The 10,442-nt window shown below is 43.4% G+C and overlaps 1 protein-coding gene across 2 annotated transcripts in view; it reads left to right on the top strand.

Moving 5' to 3' along the window:
- Positions 1-5,176, top strand: part of SLC22A16 (solute carrier family 22 member 16) — a 31,505-nt gene extending 26,329 nt beyond the window's left edge. Inside the window, exon 8 of one of the 2 annotated variants that reach the window (XM_065911521.1) lies at positions 4,018-5,175. In XM_065911521.1, the coding sequence (XP_065767593.1) occupies positions 4,018-4,215 (198 nt within the window). In that variant the 3' untranslated portion in view covers positions 4,216-5,175. Of the gene's footprint in view, positions 1-4,017 lie in introns of both variants that reach the window. The other variant, XM_065911522.1, reaches the window with a different exon arrangement.
- The last annotated feature ends 5,266 nt before the right edge of the window (positions 5,177-10,442 follow it).

The following is a 10,442-nucleotide window of genomic DNA, read 5'->3' on the forward strand; positions in this document are numbered from 1 at the left end:
GTTGCCATGCCCTCCTCCAGGTGATCTTCCCAACCCAGGGATCGAAGCCATGTCTCTTACATTGTAGGTGGACTCTTTACTATCTGAGCCACCAGGGAAGCCTTTAAATGACATGCTTGGGTTCAAATCCAAATGCCATGCCTTTTTCGTAGGTTAAACAAACAGTCCTAAAGGGGATGAAGAGAAACAAGTTCTTCCACCTTGACTCTCGTCCCCCTTTCCCCAGGAACATCTCTGTCATCAGGGTCTTGTGTGTATTTGCAAAAATATTCTGTGAATGTGCTTCCTTTGGATGTTGCAGATGTTGCTTGTTATTTTTAATGAGTAAAAAAATAAATTATTAAATTTCTCATTAAGCTTATTTATGGATATCAAACTGCCCAGGGAGCCAGTATTTTCCTTTTGAGGAACAGACATGATCATCTAGAAGATAAGTTTGTATTTTCTCTTTCCAAAAGAAGCACATGAGCATCATTCCTTCTGTTGCTTTTATTTTTAACCATTATTTTTTAGTAATCTAAGGGAAAAAGTGGACATCTAATTCACATAATCTTTGTATTCATGAACTCATTTGGCAAAGGTTGAGTGTTGATTTTGAATTAGGCTTCCCGCTAGGTGATAAGGAGCAGGATGAAAGAGACAGTGTTTGTCCTGAAAGATGTCCAGACTGGTGTGGAAGGCAGAGGTCCCGGAGAAGAGGGGTGGGGTAGGGAAATGCTGGGGTTATGGGGTTGCAGGAGAGGGCTACCAACCCCAACTAGGGCCAGAGGAGAAGTTTCCTGCAGGAGGGGTCCTTTCATCTGTGTCTAGAGGGGCCAGTGTGAGTCAGCCAGGTGGAAAAGGAGACAAGGGAATTCCATGCAGAGGCAACAGAAAGGCAAAAACTTAGAGGGGAAAAGAAGCATGGCCAGTTTGGGTCTGGGTGCAAACACTGCAGCTAACACCCAGGGTGGGTGTGGGTGTCAGGGGGTAAGGGTGACGGGATGCAGGGGTCTCAAAGGAGGTCAGCATATCAGACTAAAGGCAGGTTGGAGAAGACAGGACGGAAAAGTGTTACCCCCTGGGCCCGTGACAAGTTGGGTATGGTTGGGGGGGGGCAGCTGGAGGGGTGGAAGGTTGTTCTCAGGGCTGTAGGGACTCTAGGAGGAGGAACAAGGCTGAGGTGAGGAGGAACGGTGCCCTTGAATTGTGGGTGAGGAGCGGGAGGTGCCTGCCTGATGCCTGGGGAGGGTGCAGTGGGGTGGGGGGTAGGGGGGAGGCTGGTGCCTTTACAGGTCTGGAACTCCGAGGACAGCCCCCACGGTGGGGGTCATGGTACGGACTTGAGAGTCAGCTTATGAAGGGTGAGGGAAAAGGGAGGGAGACTGCAGAGCAGAACCCTGGAAACAGTGGCATTCAGCGCCTGATGGGAAGAGGGGTTCAGGGTGGAAACGGAGGGGCAGCAGCAGGGGAGGTGGGGAGGTGACCAGGACCCCAAAGGAGGAGGGGAGGCGAGGAAGGCAGAACAGGACAGCGGCTCAGAAAAGCCGAACCGGCACACGGCTGTCAGGTTGGGCAGCTAGGAATCTGTGGTCTGGGAAGAGCAGCGTCCGTGGGTATTGGGTGAGGGCCATGCTGCTGGAGGGGGGGAGTGGGCGGGGGAGGCGGGGGCGGGCAGGATGGAAGGAGAAGCAGGGACTGCTGTGGAGAAGATGGGTGGGGGCTGCAATGGATGTGGGCTGAGGTGGAGAGTCTCTTTTGCTTGTTTCAAAAGATAGAGAGTAGTAATGACAGCTACTGTTTGTTGACTCCTCAACTGTTACTGTTTTACGTGCCCTAAATGTGTTATTTAATTTAATCCTTTCACCAGTCTTTTGGGGGCAGGTAGTATTATTATTTCCATTTTACATAAGGAAACTGAGGAGCAGAAAAATTAAGTCACCTGCCCAGGGCCACACATGTAGCAAGTACAAGTTCCCAGTCAGAGTGGGTACAGAGGTTGTAAAGGGCTCAATAAATTTATTTTTACCGAGGGAAACTAGCCAGTGGAAAGGAAAAGATCAGAAGTCTGTGAGAAAGAAGGGAGATCTATTGATGGGGGGAGACCCCACCCCCACCCACACCCCTCTACCACCCACCCCTAGTCAGGTGAGAGGAATCAAAGACTCCTCCTGGCCAGGGGCAGGGAGAGGTGAGATGGAGGGGGTTGTTAGAGTGTTTGTGTGGGGTATCAAGGGCTGGTCAAGGGCGTGGGGGACCTGCTTGGAGTGAAAGGAGAGATGCAAGGTTCTGAGTTTGTTCAGTGCCTGACTATTCTCACCACTCACTACTACGCTTGCTCCTTGGAAGAAAAGTTATGACCCACCTAGACAGCATATTGAAAAGCAGAGACATTACTTTGCCAACAAAGGTCTGTCTAGTCAAGGCTATGGTTTTTCCAGTGGTCATGTGTGGATATGAGAGTTGGACTCTAAAGAAAGCTGAGCACCGAAGAATTGATGCTTTTGAACTATGGTGTTGGAGAAGACTCTTGAGAGTCCCTTGGACAGCAAGGAGATCCAAACAGTCCATCCTAAAGGAGATCAGTCCTGAATATTCATTGGAAGGACTGATGTTGAAGCTGAAACTCCAATAGTTTGGCCACCTGATGCGAAAAACTGACTCATTGGAAAAGACCCTGATGCTGGGAAAGATTGAGGGCAGGAGGAGAAGGGTACGACAGAGAATGAGATGGTTGGATGGCATCACCGACTCAATGGACATGAGTTTGAGTAAACTCTGGGAGTTGGTGATGGACAGGGAGGCCTGGCACGCTGTAGTCCAAGGGGGCACAAAGAGTCAGACACGACTGAGCAACTGAACTGAACTGATTCTCACTGCCAAGTTAAAAAAGAAAAGCCAGTCTTGTCTTGAATTGTCCATTTGATTCTTTTTCTTGTTTAGACTTGTTCTGTGTTTTTCAGACCCTGACAGAGGTCTCTCTTGGGATTTCTATGTCCTTTGCAATATCACTTTAAATTCTGTTACTGTTTCTTGGCTTACTCATGCATTTCTGGAATTAGGTTATCAGTATTTTGTAAAACGAGTCAAGAACTGTCTTCCTACGTCACATCTGTAGCTGATGTGGCATCACGTGGTGTCTCAGTTTGTACTGTATCTCAGAGACGATAAAAGCACCAAATATGCAGATTTATCAGAAAGCCCATGCCTTAATTTATTTTTATGGGCTCTTCTCGGTACTTTTGCTAAAGGAGTTTAAATTATGTAAAGACAAAGTTTTTACAGACTATATCCAGATTTAGTTCTAAAACCCACCCATATCTTCATAGTGATCAACAGAGAAGAGATATGGCGACTTTAGTTTTTAATGTGATTTGCATTTTTGAAAGCAAACACCTTGGTGGTAGTCTAAAAGGTTGCCTTTCATGTGTTAAAACCTGGAAGGTAAAGAAATACTGAATTTTTATAGGAAATCACTTGGAAACTGTCATTCCCCCCACCCAAAGTAGCAGCTAGTTTCCATTGCCTCTGTTTTGTTTCCCACTAAATGCTACAGATTTTGGTTCATTGAACTGTTCATTCGTGCATGCATGCATTTATTCAGTCCCCACCATTTGCTGAATGCTGATAGCATGTGCATTATTGGGGCCAGAAGCAGGATTGACTAAGACAGTCCCTGACCATCAAGTCCAAGTCCAAGATTCTGGGCTCTCCCACGAGATTCTGGAGCCTGACAAGACAGGGCAGGGAGTTTTTTTTTCCTCAGTGTAACTCCTAGGACTGGGCTGACAAGAGTAATAATGCAGGCAGTAACTGGGATTTATTGAATAGGTGCTCCAGGGTGGTTGATGAATGATCAAATTAAGCTTAGTCAATGAATTAAAAGTAACAAAAAAGGTCTTACTGAGAAAAATGCCAGCTGCTATGTCAATTTCAATTCTATAGTCCTCTGAACAAGGTTCAGAAATGATTATTCTCTGAAGGGTACCTTTCTTTCTCGATGTCTCACTTTTTTTTTTTTTTTTTGCTTCCTTCTAGTTGCTTGTTGGGACTTTGGCCTTAATGAGTGGAGGTCTAACATTCTTGCTTCCGGAAACCCTCAGGAGGCCTCTGACAGTTACTTGGGAGGAGACTGAAAAGGAGAACAGTTCAGGCAAATTACTTTCCACGACCAGTAATACTGTGTTAGAAAATACCGTAGTGGGGAGCTCTGAGGATTCTAGTCTTAATACATAAACGTGCAGAAGTGCTGTCCAGCACCCAAAATATTGTTTAATGCTTTTGTATCAGAGGAACATTATTCTCATCTCCTGCATGTCATGCATATGTGTCTTTTTAAAGTTTTTGTAAGAAAGTTTTAAAACAGTTGTTTTGTAAAAGTAGAAGAAATAAAATGCAAGATGAAAATTCTCTCTTTTTTTTAAATACTGCTTTCTTATTGCCACAAAATATTTTTCTGTGTTTGTTCTTCTGTGTCACTAATTCTTGCAGGACTGAGGGACTGCTGCCGCATAGCTCCCTTCAGTATTGGGGCCTCCTCCCCCCAACACCTGGACTGTTGACTGGGAGGAGGGGGCATGTGAGAGTGTGTTTCTTTTGACAAAGCCACTTGCCGATTCTATTTATGATATTCCTTCCTCTCTTAGGAGAATCATAGCTCTAAATTCAAGTCTTATTAAAAAATGCTCCATCAAAAAACCCTTGTCTAACTATAAAAACTGTAGTTATCTTGCTTTCCAGCACCCCGAGGGCTTGAATGTACAGACAAATGTACTTATGTTTGGTCTACTTAAGGGACTCACACTTGGTAGGGGCCAGGAGTGAGTTTTCTTGTCTGAATTTCCTATGTTTCCTAAATTTACCAAATTCTCTCCATACATCTCATTTCTTATGCACAGAAGCTGTGGCATTTTGGTGTTGCAAAAGTATTGCAAATTTTTTAACTTTGGAGATCATCTAGGAAATTGACATCTGGATATGTTCTCAATATAAAATAATTTTTAAGTATTGTTACCATTTAAAAATAATTTATAGAAAGGTTTTACTTTCTTTTAAAGTAACAAATTTTGTTTCCTCAGCTTCACTTGTGTTTTGCAAAAACAGTTTAAGATCCTAAACACTTAGACTGCAGAAATATGGCATATGGTATTATCTGTTATAGGAGCATGCATTCCATATAAGTTGCACATAGGTTTTGGGTATTTTCTTTACTTGGGTTTCATCAGAAGTTCATTATTTTTTTTCTTTGCTCTTGAAATTTAGCTGTTGGATACATCTTATGTCCAGTATATTAAAATTAAGGAAGCATTAGTGTTATCTGTAGAGGCAAGTGAAAGAAAGATGAAGACAATTGTAGAGATACTGTAGTTTAAAAAAGGGATTTTGACTTGAGTTATTTAGATTTTTTATATTAATTCAGTTCCCTGGATAATCACTCAATTCTTCACTTGGCCTTTCTGCTTGTAAAATAAAAAATAAAACCAAAAGCTTTTTTCCTTTTGTAAAAGAAAAGAAAAAACAAATAGTAGGATATGAGAAGAAAGGAGGAAGACATATTTTAAAATCCTTTCTGTCATCTTATTTTGTCTCCCTGTCTTTTATTCCTTCAAACTCAGCCTGTTCTACTGTCATTTAGATTTTTCATTTTAGTTAATATTTGATATTTTCTTGACTTTCTTTTTATGTTCTGGGTTAGTTTGCTAGGTAAAGTAGCACAGACAAGGTGATTTAAACAGTGGAAACTTATTTCTCTCAGTTTCAGAGGTTGGAACTCCAAGGTTGAGGTGTTGGCAAGGTAGATTTTGCTCTGAGGCTTCTTCTCTTGTCTTGTAGGCAGCCACCATCGTGCTGTGTGCTCCTATGACCTCTTCTGCTCATGCGGGGAAGAGAGACAGGTGGGGGGAGAGAGAGAGAGAGCAGGTGTTTTGTTGCCCCTTCTTATAAGGGTTCTAATCCCCACTCTCATTACCTCATTGGATTCTACATTTAGTCCATAATACTCATGTGTGTGTTTGGTGTGTGCATGCGAAGTCGCTTCAGTCATGTCCGACTCTGTGTCCCTATGGACTGTAGCCCCACCAGGCTCCTCTGTCCATGGGATTCTTCAGGCAAGAATACTGGAGTGGGTAACCATGCCCTCCTCCAGGGGATCTTCCACACCTAGGGATCGAACCTGTGGCTCCTGCACCTCCTGCATTGCAAGCAGATTCTTTACCTTTGAGCCACCAATTCCAGTCCAGAAAAAGAAAATCACATTTTGCACTGGCAGTGGAAGCAGGAAATATAGGCTTGGGGCTCCCAGCCCAGTGATGGCAGTGACTTCCTGATCTCTGGGTAATTTCTCCTCCATTTATTCTACCAATCCTTCCTATACTTTTGTAACTCATGCCCTATATTAAATTTCTCCTTACTTGAACTATCTCAGAGTTTTCTGTTTTCCTATGAAGTTTCTAATTATTTTCCACTGCTTATTGGTAACATAAAGGAAGGTGCTTGATTTTTGTATGTTACTGTCTCAACCTTCATAAAAAGTGTTATTAACTCCAAAGGAAAAGAAAAACACAGCATAACAATTCACAAATATTAGTCATAGAGAAAGCCAAACACACTTTGTTCCTCTAGCATCTCTTAATATGTACAGCTTTCTGATTTTGTACTTGAAAAAGAGTAATGTTGTATATCTGAAATAACATGTGTGCTCAGTTGTGTCCAACTCTTTGTGACCCCATGGACTGTAGCCCGCCAGGCTCCTCTGTCCGTGGAATTTTCCAGGCAAGAATACTGGAGTGGGTTGCCGTTTCCTACTCTAGATATTTATAATCGTTGGAACCTGGTCATGTATGTAGCACATCAGATCTATCTCTGCTTGTAAACATTTCAAGGAGCACTTTACCACCGAATTGGAAAGCTCAGAGAATAGCCCACATACACGTAAGTAAACTTCAGGCAGGTGACCTTGTTACCAGTGGAGGCATGTGGATAAAACACAAAACAAAGTCAACCTGGCCATCAGCCTTCTCACTTGGGCAAATCAATTTCTCTCTGCTTCAGTATTTTCATTTGAAAATTCAGGATCATATTAAAGTGTCACTTCTTTATCCACATATCTCCACTGCCCCGTACACTTCATTGCCTGTTGAGGTCAAGTCGATGCATGGACCCCAGTTACGCTGAACTGGTAATGAGGTCACCAGATACACTATAGCTACATCATTAATGCCGCATTGCACAGCCCAGACACTGTACTGTGCCGTTGCTCCATGCGCTTTGTGTGATCCCACCATGCTGTCAAGGAGAGCGTGGCGGGCATCCTGTCCCGCCTTGGTCTTGGCCAGTCAGCATTTCGAGCCTGTCATGCTGTCCCTGTTCTGAATCAATTGTGTTCTACAATATACATTTCTCCCTTGAGGACGCTGCAGTTTAGACGGTTCTGGTGGTAGTTTCGGCGCATAATAGCTGCAGTGAAGACTTGTGTGCTCAGTCACTTCAGCTGTGTCCACCTTGTTGCAACCCTGTGGACTTTAGCCCATCAAGCTCCTCTGTCCATGGGATTTTCCAAGAATACTGGAGTGGGTTGCCATTTCCTTCTCCAGGAGATCTTCCCGACCAAGGGATTGAACCTGCATCTCCTGCATTGCAGACAGGTTCTTTGCCCACTAAGCTGGGAAGCCCGCAGGGAAGATTTGCTGTGAGGCTAATAAAGCACAAATTTCAGACTTACTTCCCTCACTTGCACAGGCTCTTGAGAAAGACCTTAGCAATCATTTGGTCATAAATCTTGGTAAATTTTATAAATTTTGCAAAAGTAATAAATAGTCACTGCAATCAGTGAAGACTGCTATCTCTTTCCACTCTTTTCCTTTTGTAACAGGTCACCTCTATCTGATGGCATCAAAGTGGTCACAGACATTTTTTTCTTTAATGATTTTGTGTATAGACATAACAGAGAGCTTCTAAAACTGTAGAACTTCAGACCCCCCAAAAACTGAATTTGTCCTCCTCCCTCCACCCCTCCAATCTCTGTTAAAAGCTATGTTGTTAGGTGTAAGTTCATATTAAAAATATACTCTGAATGTATTTAATTGAATGGTCAGTTCTGAGGGACTGACTTGTCCCCTTTTGATCACTCTGATCAAGTACTTACTTACCACATACTCAATACAGAGAGTTTATTCTGTAAAATGGCATATTGCAAAGGGGGGTACTTAGATTCTTGTGGGTGGTTAAAAGGAACTTTTCTTATTTAAGATTATGAATGCTGACTCAGAAGCCATGGTAATTATGGCTAATGATGGTTACTCCTCCAACTGAGTGCCTGGGAGTTGTAGGTGTTCATGTCTTATCTGAATTTGCCAGAAGTCAGTAACGGCTGCTCATTTTATCTCTGAAGTCCACACTGCACCAGTATATAATGACAGTTTCTAGTTCCCTAAAGTAACTCCATCCTCTTCACTCATTCCCTGCCTCTCCCTGGGTCCACCTACCCCATTAGGGACCAAATGCCAGAGATTTTCTTGGATGTACAGTTAAGTCTTAAAAATTTGATTTATAAGGAAGAAAGAGTTCAATCATAGACCCTGCTTTCTTTCTGTGTCCAAGTCAGAACTAAGCCAATGTATCAGAGGCTTGAATCTCCCTAAACTCACCCCTTCCATGCTTTCTTGCCCTAATCTGCAGCCGTATAAGGCTGAATTCCTGGTCCCATGAGCCTCACTTCCTCAATAGCCTCCAAAGAATTCAAGTTCTCTTGGCTTAAAGGCCTTAATTTCCTGGCAAACTAACACACTAGCAAGGCTAACATGTCTCGAGCAGTGCAGGAGGAGCTGGTGGGCAGGGAGGCCCCCAACACACTGCACAGATGAAACTCTGGGGACCTCCAGAGCCCAAAGTAAATTTGGGCTGTAAAACTGTTGGAGAGGAGCGTGAAGCTGACCTCACCTACAGTCTCAGGGAGATCACATAAACTCCTGGACCTCTGCCCCTTGGCATCCATAGGTCTGTTCTCTATGTCCGTGAGTCTATTTCTGTTCTGTAGATAAGTTCATTTGTGTCATGCTTTAGATTCCACACATAAGTTATTTTGTATGATGTTTGTCTTATTCTGACTTTGTGTAGTATGATAATCTCTAGGTCAATCCATGTTGCTGCAAATGGTGTTATTTCATTCTTTTTTTGGCTGAGTGGTATTCCATTGTATATTACCACATTTCTTTATTCATTCCTCTGTCACTGAACGTTTAGGTTGCTTCCATGTCTTGGCTATTGAAAATAGTGCTGCTATGAATACAGGGGTGAATGTATCTCTTTAAATTATAGTTTGTCTGGATATATGCCCAGGACTGGGATTGCTGGATCGTAAGGCAACTCTACTCTTAGTATGGAAGAGGCACTTCCATACTGTTCTCCCTAGTGGCTGCACCAATTTACATTTTCGCCAATAGTGTAGGAGGGTTCACCTTTTCCCACACCCTCTCCAGCATTTGTTATTTGTAGAAGGAATTTTAATTCATCTTAATTCATGCAGGTACTCAAAAAATTTATTTCATTCCTGATTTCAGGTGGGGAAACTGAAACTCAGAAGTTAAGGTGGCTTGTTCAAGGTAAAACAGACAGGTCTCGTGATGCCAAAGTACGTGCTTTTGTTAAGAATTTGAGCCTTGGAATCTAACACTCATATGAAATTTTGCCACTAAAGAGACTTTGGGCCTGTCCTTAGTCTTTTGAAGCCTCTATTTGCTCATCTATAGGATGGACGTAATAATAATAGTACCTACCTCATAGGCTGATTGTGTTATATGGTGTCATGCATGTGTCTGGCAGAGGGTTAGTGCTAAATACATATTAGCTACAACATTATTATCACTGTTTTGATACTTCAAACTGCTTCCCTGTAAACAAACCTGTTGACTGTAAAGTGTCTACTGCACATGGACACTCAGCATATATTTGAATACACGGGCAAAAAGAATCATTTGACGCTTATCCTAGATTACCTTCTGAATCATTTTTCCAGCTGCAGTCAGGTCATCAACTTAATGATCAACAAACATTATTCTGCCCTCACGCGCCCCCCTCCCCCAACTCCCCGCTGCACCAGCTGACCCAGCAGAGCCAGGCACCAGCGGGAGAGGGCAGCCAACCCTGGGCAGCAAACGGGGAAAACAGTGTCTGCTTCTGGTCGGGGCTGGCTGGAATTTGGACAGGTTCACCCCTTATTTACCATGCTCACAAATCAGCTGGGAGAAATACCAGATTTGTGGCAAGGCAGAGGGTTTGCAAACTAGAAGGAGAAGGGCTGCCAACCGTGGACTGGCTTCCAGGGGACCGGCAGAGCTGCAGTTCCACGGGCGAGAGGAGGTCAATCGCTCATTTCTCTGGAGAATAAGTGACAGAGACACAGGCGAATGGGCCAATGGAGGTTAAGCGAAGAGGGAATGTCCTTAATAAGCTCCCCAATGGGAAGC

The sequence above is a fragment of the Muntiacus reevesi genome, chromosome 19 (genome assembly GCF_963930625.1).
Source record: "Muntiacus reevesi chromosome 19, mMunRee1.1, whole genome shotgun sequence".
In the NCBI taxonomy this organism is placed as follows: Eukaryota; Metazoa; Chordata; class Mammalia; order Artiodactyla; family Cervidae; genus Muntiacus; species Muntiacus reevesi.